This window comes from Poeciliopsis prolifica, unplaced genomic scaffold (assembly GCF_027474105.1).
Source record: "Poeciliopsis prolifica strain line A6 unplaced genomic scaffold, Auburn_PproV2 SCAFFOLD087, whole genome shotgun sequence".
In the NCBI taxonomy this organism is placed as follows: Eukaryota; Metazoa; Chordata; class Actinopteri; order Cyprinodontiformes; family Poeciliidae; genus Poeciliopsis; species Poeciliopsis prolifica.
In genome coordinates this window covers 1,082,734-1,093,309 of record NW_026562462.1, presented here as the reverse complement: position 1 = coordinate 1,093,309, position 10,576 = coordinate 1,082,734, and the positions used below count along the sequence as shown (strand labels likewise).

The 10,576-nt window shown below is 36.9% G+C and overlaps 2 protein-coding genes across 2 annotated transcripts; both read left to right on the top strand.

Moving 5' to 3' along the window:
• The first annotated feature begins 605 nt into the window (after positions 1-605).
• On the top strand, positions 606-5,581 carry LOC129353289 (zinc finger protein OZF-like). The gene is made up of 3 exons (XM_055022566.1): positions 606-866; positions 1,684-3,631; positions 4,181-5,581. The coding sequence occupies exons 2-3, from the start codon at positions 3,613-3,615 to the stop codon at positions 5,473-5,475; spliced, it is 1,314 nt and encodes a 437-aa protein (XP_054878541.1). The 5' UTR covers positions 606-866; positions 1,684-3,612; the 3' UTR covers positions 5,476-5,581.
• A 1,160-nt stretch (positions 5,582-6,741) lies between these two features.
• Positions 6,742-10,480, top strand: LOC129353290 (zinc finger protein OZF-like). Its single transcript, XM_055022567.1, has 2 exons — positions 6,742-7,084; positions 8,258-10,480. Exons 1-2 carry the CDS (start codon positions 7,039-7,041, stop codon positions 9,493-9,495), a joined length of 1,284 nt encoding a protein of 427 aa, XP_054878542.1. The 5' UTR covers positions 6,742-7,038; the 3' UTR covers positions 9,496-10,480.
• Positions 10,481-10,576: the final 96 nt, after the last annotated feature.

The window sequence follows — 10,576 nt, the reverse complement described above, 5'->3', positions numbered from 1 at the left end:
TTTATTACCACAATAGAAAGAGTAAAGTCAGAGAGGAGACATTAGAGGCCGTCAGCATGATGATGACTCGGGGTCTCCTCGGGTAAGTAAAGATCATAACTCTGAGAAAAAGATTAAAGATCTAGCACAGGGAGTGTACATAGTGTAGTCTACATTTAAATATTTTTAAAATCTTTTTCTCTGATGTTAGTTGAGCACTGCATTATTTAATATCGTGAAGGCAGCACATATAGTCTATTCAGTGGTTATCTTGATTCATTTAGCTTTTGTTTATTTTCATGCTGTCATTTTCTGTGACGTGTCTAATTACCCTGTTTGTCTCTATTTCATTCCAGTGTGTGCCAAGCTGCAGTGATAAATTTACTAAATCAACCTCTTGTTTTTGTAATGAGTGATATGACATGTTGATATTTTCAATACTGTAGTTATCTTAAAGTCACTGAGCGTTACTGTTTTTGTCATTTTATCAAAGTAAATAATATATATTTTACTTTCATCTTGAATATAGTTAAATGCAGTTCTTGTGTTAAAGTGCGGCTCAAATCGAGCTTTTATTTTGAAGCCCAATGTGACGAATAGCGGAAGTAGTTGTCTCCTAGCATCAAACCTAAGGCGAACAATTAACAACGTTCAGTTGGTTTTCGGAGGCGGTTTTGAATTGTTTATAAAGATTTTTTTTGTACTTTAGTCTTAATTTCCTTCCAGTAGAGTTAGCTTAGCCTGTAGCTACTAGCCGACAGGAAAACAGTGAGTCCAGCAGGTTGTTTGTGTTTAAGAAGAGAAACGTTTGTTGTAATTTTGTGAAAACCTCAGAAAGCCAGCGTTGGAGAAAAGGGAGCTGCCAAAGATGGAGGACTCAACACAAGGTGAGCAGCTGCACTCTCAGTTTGGTGATCATCTTCTGGTCAATCGGTTCTTTAACATTTCACTAACAGTAGTGCTGGGACTTGATCATTTACAGTAATAAGGAGTCATGAATTCCTCTCTGCAAGGCGAATATCCCCCATTCGCTTTCTGACCATAATCGTGTTGTGCCCCCTAGGGGTCCGCAAGGTACTGCACGTAAGCGACCGTTCATTTTTCTGTGACGTCAGCTTAAAGTGTGACGCCACGGCCAGCTTATCAGTGATTGTGGACAAAAATGATAATGAATAAGTTGGTCGCTCAAAAAACCCTGAAAATATCGGTTAAAAGAAAACAACTCCAGGATTAATTATGTGATCAGAGGAATGAAAAATATTGATGCGCCGTTCACTAGCGAGTCGATTCTTTTGATCGGCTCAAATGGAAGGACTCAAGTCACAGTGAGAACTGTTCTTTGCTGGCTTATGATGCTTTGCTCACATGTATACAGCTATTATTTTTATTTAATTAAAAATGATTAAATTCATTAAAAGCAGTGGATAAATAAATGGGTGCATATTTTTTTATATTGAAGGGTGTAGTGACTTAAGAGACTATTATTTACATTTCAGGCTGCAAATATTCCACCTTCTTTATTCTCTAGAATTTTGCCATAAGTGAACATCAGTATGATTATGTAAAATTTTGTTAATCAAATCAGAATAGTAAATTTCTGCATCTTTAAGAACATCTCCTTCTATACCCTCAAGTCTTATAACAATATGACATTTGATATGAGAGCCACTTCCTGTAATTTGCTTGTTTTTGTGTTTCCTGCAGACGTCCAGCAGCTGTTGCGGATTAAAGAGGAAGAGAACTGGAGTCCCAAGCCAGACCAGGAGAACCAGAAACCTCCACAGATTAAAGAAGAGCAGGAAGAGAATGAGATCACAGGGTTAAAATTCAGTCCAGTTCCTGTGAAAAGTGAAGATGATGAAGACAAACCTCGGATCCCAGAGCTTCATCACAGCCAAACTGAGAAAAACAGAGACCTTGTAGAACCAGGACCAGATTGGTGTTTAAAATCAGTTTGTAGCAAAGCTGTTACTTTAAAAACTGATTTAACAAAACACACAAAAATACATTCAGAGGAAAAACTTTGCACATGTTCTGTCTGTAATGCAGATTTTAAAACTGAAAACATTTTAGTAGAACACACAATAACTCATGATAGCGAAAGGCCTTTCAGCTGTTCAGTCTGCAGCCAAAACTTCAAATGTAGGTCACATCTGTCTACTCATATATGTGGTAATACCAGAAACAAGCCTTACAGCTGCTTGGTCTGTGGAAAGACCTTTGCTTATCTGACGAGCCTAAAATGTCACCTTAGACGTCACACCGGAGAAAAACCGTAGAGCTGCTCCATCTGCACAGTGATGTTCACGTGGAAAAACCTTCAAGAACAATGCAAGAACACATATGGAAGAAAACCCTCCAGTTGCACAAACTGCAGTCAAAACATCTGCCAGACTGATTTGAAGAATGAGCTGTTTATTTTTCAGCTTCTCTGTCTAAAGTACTTCTTTAGAGGAAATAATCCTTCCAGGAAGATGCTGGACCTCCAGCTGAAGAGAAGCTGTGTAACTATAAAACATTTATTGCAATTGGAACTAAATATGATGATATGATTTGATTGTCTTGGTTTGAATTTAATCTTGACTCAATTGGATCCAGTGTAAGGTCATTTTTAAAGTAAAATCAAGAACATAATGGTCAGCCCTGAACAGAGGGAAAGAAAATGGCCTTTTTTAATCACTCCTGGAAGGACAAAAACCTCAAATTAGGCAACTGCTGTTTATGAATTGAAACAGCTCTACTTAAGTTTTTTTTATTTGTTTTCCTTTAAAGGACCCAATTAAGTCATTTAAATTTTTTGTCAGACTTTTTTTCCTCGTTTCTTTTTTTGCCTTAATTTTGACAACTTTAGATGTAATCACATTTGTCTAGAATAAAAACTTTAATTTAGAGTTAAAGAATAATTGCTCCCAAAAGAAATTAACTGTTTCTTATACCGGGTCATTCTAAACTGCAGAGGATTAGTTTTTGTACTCAGTACTTTATTTTTCATGTTTCATTTGTTTCAGTAATTTAATTCACAGAAGAAAGAAAACATTGTATAGAAAAAATAAACATAAAATTATGTTTTCAACATTTATTTCTTTTATAATTTTCAGAACAATTCAAACATTTTAAGACAGAAATGTGGGTTTATTAAATAGCATGTTTTAAACTTCCTGAAAGGTTATTTTCGAGAGGTATCTTTAATCAAACAAAGATACCTCTAGAAACTAAGTTTCTAGTTTTTTTTTTTTTATTAATATAACTAAATGCAGCTCCTGCGGTTCAGATCGAGCTTTTATTCTGAAGGTGAAAATCATCTGACGTATAGCGGAAGTAGTTATCTGCTAGCAGCAGAAGCGAGGCGACCGAATTTTGTTTCCTTTTCCAGTGTAAAATGTTACTTAAGTCGTTTTTACGACAATATTTAAATGTATTCTTAAAGCCGAGGTGATTTTACATCAACTGTGAAGTTTTAAGTTCTGTAATTTTATCTGAAATTCCTGCCGGTAGTTTTAGCTTAGCTTGTTAGCTGGAAGCAGACAGGAAAACAGGCAGTTTGATGGAGAACCGACTGACTCTTGTGATTATGAAGAGAAACGTTTCTGTTGTATTTTTATTTTAAAAAATCTCAGAAGACAACTAACAGAGATGGAGGAAGCAGTTTATCGTGAGTAAATGGACTGTGATTACCTTTATTAAAATGTTTGTTTTTTTTAACATTTTACTGAAAGCCACACAGACAAATCATGTTTCTGTGTGAAGAACATTTCAGACGATTCAAAGTGCTTAAATTATTAAAACACAAAAATACAGTTTTATGGAAGTTTGTTAAATTATCCACCCATCTGTTTATGACATTAAAATCAAGCACATTTTTGTTGTGCTGCACATGAGGTCATGCACAGCAGTAGTGATATGAGAATCAATGCACCAACAATAGGAACTAATTGTCCTGCCTGTTTTACCTTCAATCTCCAAGTTGTGCTTGTGGATTGTTGTATCACAATGTGTGATGATAAAGCCTTGGTTCTTTGTGATTCTGGTCGTTGATCTTGAACAATAGTTTTATGTCTCAAGTGAACACCAGGATGATCAAGTTTTGCATGTTATCAGAATAGTTCATGCCTGCATTTTGATGCATTTTCACATATAATTTTACATTACCTTACTGTCACATTGATTTTAAGAGAGATGTGTCTTTTGTGGTTTTTTGCAGATGTCCAGGATCTGATGGTGATCAAAGAGGAGAAGAACTGGAGTCCCAGACCAGACCAGGAGGACCAGAAGTCTCCACAGATTAAAGAGGAACAGGAGGAGGATGACATCACTGCGTTTATATTCAATGCTGTGAAGAGTGAAGATGATGAAGAGAAACCTCAACTTCCAGAGCTTCATCACAACCAAACTGAGGAAAGCGAAGACTTTGTTGGACCAGAACCAGATCAACATTTAGAATCAGCTGTTGAAGAGAAAACTTCTGATTCTTCTTCAGAGACAGATGTCAGTGATGGAAACTGGGAGGACAGGAGTGAAGCTCAGTCAGGTTTGGGGTCTGGAAGCAATAACGCAGATTCAGTTTGTGAGAAAAGTAAAATGTTACATCGCTGCTCTGAGTGCAGTAAAACTTTCAGTCGCAGACGATATTTGTTAGAACACAAAAGAATCCACACTGGAGAAAAACCCTACAGCTGCTCTATCTGTGACAAAACCTTTACATGGAAACAATCTCTGACTTTACACATGAGGACGCACAGCGAAGAAAAACCTTTCAGCTGCTTTGTTTGTACCAAAGCTTTTACTTCCAAAGCTACTTTAAAAGAACATTCAAAAGTCCACACTCAGCATAGACCTTACAGATGTCCTGTCTGTAACGCAGCTTTTAAAAGAAAGAACAATTTAATCGAACATATAAGAATCCACTCTGGAGAGAAGCCTTACAGCTGTCCTGTCTGTAGCAGAGCTTTTACCTCCAAGGGAAATTTACAAAAGCACACAAAAACACATGCAAAAGAAAGACCTTACATATGTTCTGTGTGTAATGCAGGTTTTAAGAGTAAAAACACTTTAGTAGAACACACAAGAACGCACACTGGGGAGAAGCCTTTCAGCTGCTCGGTCTGCGGTCGAAGTTTCAGCTGTAGGTCACATCTAACTTTTCACATTAGAGGTCATACAGAAGAAAAACCTTACAGCTGCGTGGTCTGTAAGGCGGCTTTCAAAAGGAGACACACTTTAGTGGAACACACAAGAACCCACACTGGAGAGAAACCTTACAGCTGCTCAGTGTGTGGTAAGAGCTTCGCTCATTGTTTAAGTCTAACATGTCACATGAGACGTCACACAGGAGAAAAACCGTATAGCTGCTCCGTCTGTAAGGCATCATACATGTGGAAAAGTGCATTCATGAAACACACAAAAACGCACACGGGTGAGCAACCTTTTAGCTCCACAGACTGGTTGAAGTGGAGTGAAGCAGTGGGACAGACAAACACCACTAACAAAATAAACTGATTCATTGGACTGGAGGGAAGTGATTCCAAGTTTGTCCTGAAAAGAATGAAGACTCTTGATGCAGTGAATCATTGAAAACTGAGCAATTTATTTTTTAAATCCTGAATTTAGTGTCTTTGTCTTTCTTTGTACAAAGACACTTATGAGAAATGAAGCAAAGTTGTGAAGTATGCATTAACGAAACAAAATATTTTATTTAAAAGAATAACACCAATCGTGTTTTATGTTTCTTTGTGAAGTGAAAGGAAAAGAGGAAATTTTTTTTTTTTACAAGTTCTTGTTTTCTGTTTTTATTAATTTAAACTTAATGCTAACACATTGCTTCTGAAGTCAAACTAATCATACTGTTCATGTGTACATTTCAACAGTTCCATTCAAATGTTTCATTACAAAAACTATTGGTGGCGCATTTACTCATTAGGATTTTAGGTTTTTAAATATATTGAAAAAAAATCCAATAAAGTTTGTTCAGTAGACAACCTTTCTTTAAAAATTAGTAGATATGAACTGGACCTTTTGGGCTTTTTAAATGCATTAAGATAACATTTGTTGAGAATCTGTGCGATATGAATGTGGCTGCATCTAATGAAATTAGACGATTATCAAAACAATAAGTCACGAGGAGTAGAAAAGGAATGCAGAGGAGGACCGCAGAGAGAGGAAGAGGAAGTTCAAGCTGTTTCTCCCATCAGTCATAATGAGCAAGGATCAGATCCCCAACTTCAACATCTAATGAGCCAGACATTTAAAGAAAAGTGGCAAAAGCAAACAAAGTGGATTAGCACAACTTGAAAACAAGTGGTGTCATCCAGGTTACTGTGGAATATCGTCTCCTCAGTGGAGAAATGGAACTGTTAACACATCATGACCGTCATGAATCTCTTATTCAGCAACAGTTTCTTCAGTCAGAGGCTTCTTCAGATTTGCTGCAAGTCTGATGGCTACCAGAGATCCTCTCTGCCCAAAGCATCACCATCCACATCAACTCTATGAAGATGCTTGGTATTTCAGACAATCTTAAATTTTTCTTTTGGATGATAAAAATTAATTGAATTGAAACAGGTCATAATTACTAGCCTTTATCAAAGAAGCAGTTGGGGTCAAAAAACGCTCCTTTCCATATGTTATATGTTGATTCCCGTTAGGCTCGGCCTCATATAGGTGGTCCATGTAACATTATGTGAAATGGAAAGTGTTCAGTTTTAATTTCTAATTCAGATCTAGCTTTTATTTTGAAGTCCAGTACGACCTGAAATCCAACGGAAGTGATTGCCTCCTAGCAACATGACCTCCGTCATAAACGTTTCGTTTCCCCTCTTTTAATAAGTGAAAATTTCAAGTTAGTAGTCTTTCGAGTATAATATAAACATTTTATGGTATTCAAACTTTTCCACCGATAATATAAGAGATATTTAATGTTAATATTCCTCCCGGAAGTCCTGGCAGCGTCGAGTGTTAGCTTAGCATGTTAGCCGGAAACGGCTAAAGGAGTTTAAGAAAAGTTTTAACTTCGATGGCGTGAAAACCTCAGAAGGTCTCGACGTTGGAGAAAACGCAGAAGAGATGGCGGAACCGACCCAGAGCGAGGAGACGGACGTGAAGTGTGAAGGTGATTTTCTTCTTTGCCGCTCTTTACATGCCGCCAATGACTGGTTTAATTCTTAAAAACAACAACTACGAGTTACCTGTAAAACTGAAATAAAGTAACGCTCACTGTGAAGTCCCGACTTGGAATTGGATGCATAGATAAAATAATCGTTATAAAATCTAGATTTTAAAAAGTGTACACACAGGTTAGTCAGGTTCTCTGAGTTGTTGAGCCTGACAAAAGGAAAATATCCCAACTTCCTTAATTTGGTTGTGCAATGATGTGAAAGTTCCTTCAGATCTTCAAAATTAGATCAGCTGCAGTGAACGTGTTTGTGAGGCAAAATAATTTAAGTGGCTAGCAAATAGTTATATTTGCTCAATTACATTTATTTGAGAAACATTTTGTAAAAACAAATCAGTGAATGAACTCTTTGTGTAGTTTTACTAAATCATACTTTTTACTTTTATTTGGGTATTATTATTGTGAAGTATCACTACTCTCACTGAATACTCATTGTAAGTAACTTCACTTAATGAAAGATAAACATTTTAACCAATAATGGTGCAGATACGAAACTGCACCAGTGAGACCTCCTGTTTGTACACAAGCTTTGTTTTTCCATCGTTATTTATCTGCTGAGCCTTACGTAGGTCATGAAGATGCACTAAAAACTTTAGACTATCAATGGAAATACTTAACATATATACATTACTTAATGGAAGTATTAGTTCCAGTAATTTATATTGAAAATATTTGATTAGAGAAACGGTACCTTCAGTCAGAGGCTTCTTCAGATTCGCTGCAAAACAGACCTCTACAAGAGACATCTCCTGCCAACAGCCTTTACTATCTACAATTTAATTAATTTCAGTTACAGCTACATTTAATTTACTTTTGGAATCCATAAAGCATTTTTGAATTTGAATTTATACCTTTTGCATATTTGTTTGTAATTATGTTTTTTTTTTATCTTGTAAATATCAGAATTTGTGCATATCTATGACAACATTATTTTCAAATATTAAATCAGATGTTATTTAATACCCAAGTTTCCTTTATACAAAATACTTTTTACAGTTAATATGGTGACTTCTCTGATGTCTAACTTTTACTTGACAAATGAGGTTAAGTAGTGATCCTCTTACTGAGGTACAATTTTTCTGTACTGAATCCACCATGTATTTCCTGTAGACGTCCAGCAGCTGATGGAGACTAAAGACGAGGAGAACTGGAGTCAGGATCAGGAGGACCAAAAACCTCCACAGATTAAAGAGGAGCAGGAGGAAAATGAGATCACTCAGTCGACATTCAGTCCTGTTCCTGTGAAGAGTGAAGAGGATGATGAGAAACCTCAGCTCTCAGAGTTTCATCACAACCAAAATGAGAAAAACAGAGACTCTGTGAAACCAGAACCAGATGAATGTTTGAAATCAGATGGCAAAGACAGAGATTCTTCAGAGACGGACGTAAGTGATGGCAACTGGGAAGAGAGCTGTGAAGTTCAGTCAGGTTTGGGGTCTGGGTCAAATAAAACGCTTGGTGCTTCTGGAAAGACTAAAGATGATGGAGATCACAGCCAAACAGTAAAGAACAAAAACTCTGTGGAACCAAATGAATGTTCAAAATCAGATGATGAAGATGAGACTTCTGATTCTTCTTCAGAGTCTTTGGAGACGAATGTCAGTGATGGAAATTGGGAGGAGAGCAGTGAAGCTCAGTCAGGTTTAAACTCCATGACCAATAGGGAGTCCTGTGGACGTTTCAGCTGCTCTGAATGTAGTAAAACCTTCACTCGCAGACAGTATTTATCAGAACACCAGAGAATCCACACAGGAGTGAAACCCTTCAGCTGCTCCGTCTGCAGCAGAGCTTTCAGATGGAAAAATGGATTAGTGCGACACATGAAATCCCACAGTGGAGAAAAACCTTTTAGCTGCTCAGACTGTGACAAAACTTTTTCTTCGAATAAGAATTTAATGGAACACACAAAGGTTCACTCAGGGGAAAAACCTTACACCTGCTCTGTCTGTAATGCATCTTTTAAAAGAGCACACACCTTAAAGGAACACAAAACAACCCACACTGGAGAGAAACCTTACAAATGTTCGATCTGCAACCAAAGCTTCAGGTACCGGTCCTATCTAATCGTTCACGTAAGAAATCACAAAGAAGAAAAATCGTTCAGCTGTCCCACCTGTAAAGCAACATTCAAACGGAAACTCACTTTAGAGGAGCACATCAGAACCCACACTGGAGAGAAACCTTACAGCTGTTCACTGTGCAGTAACAGCTATGTCCGCTATATAAGCCTGTCTCGCCACATGAGGTGTCACACAGGAGAGAAACCATACAGCTGCTCCACCTGTCAGGCCACATTCAGGTGGAGACAAGCATTCGTGGCCCACACAAAGATCCATCCAGTGAAATAACCTTTTACTTGCTCAGGGTGTTTTTGTCCAATCCCCAAAACACAATCAGGGCTCTTTAATCTTTTAGTTGAAATACTGTATTTTTATTGTTGGGAGTATTTAATGTTCATGTGTGCTGTGCTGAAAAGCCAGTGTCAACTTACCTTTTAAACCATGTTGATGTTGATACTGTTGAAACCCAGGGTTGACCTCTTTTGGTTGTGTGATTTATTGATCATGAATCTGTTTTATTTTACTTTTTTCTTCTACCAAAGTTGACATTGCTGCTGTTCAGAGTTGATTATTTTAACTCCCCGGTTGATTTTAATCAAAGCTAGAAGCTCATAGAAGAGTTTAAGTTATGGTTTTACTTAATGTTCCTAACCATTTTGGACTCAGTGGATCTTTAAGATTCCGCAAACATTATCCACCTCGCCACCATTTTTTGTCTAACTCAAAACACAGAAATGTAACAATTTTACCTTACATGGCTGCATAAAAATGGGCCAACTTGAGTCAATAAAACTGAAAATTTTAAACTCAGCAACTGTTACGATTATTAGTATTTTTTGATAAAAATTAATGTTTGCTCACTATAGGTCAGTTCAATAGAAACTTGCTAATGTTATTTAAAGTATTAAGTGGCAGATGAGAGAATAATACTAATACTCAGAGGGATGGCACTTGTTCATTTAGCCAAAAACTGAGGAATAAAAGACTCAAAAATTGCAGTAACTAGCATTCAGGTTCCATGCACGTCAGAGCTGGAACAAACTTGCAGAAAACCACAAAGCAGCCGAAACACAGCGTTGCTTTAAATCAGTACTAAAGAAAGAGAGATGGATTATTTTAACAATGGCACTTGAAAAAATGTTATGTGTGTTTCTGGTTTTCAAAACTGTTGGCTGTACGATGTGTTTATTTTGGTTTTTGTATTTTTATGACTTTGGACTGCTGTGCTGCTGCAATGTTCTCTTCAAATAAACTTGATTGGTTAAGTTGTGAATTTTCTGATGAGGCGGTTTTTATGAATGTTTTATTGTTAAAATATAATGTAGACATAAAAAAGTTAATTTGTCTCCATCTGAAACTGAGCTGGCAG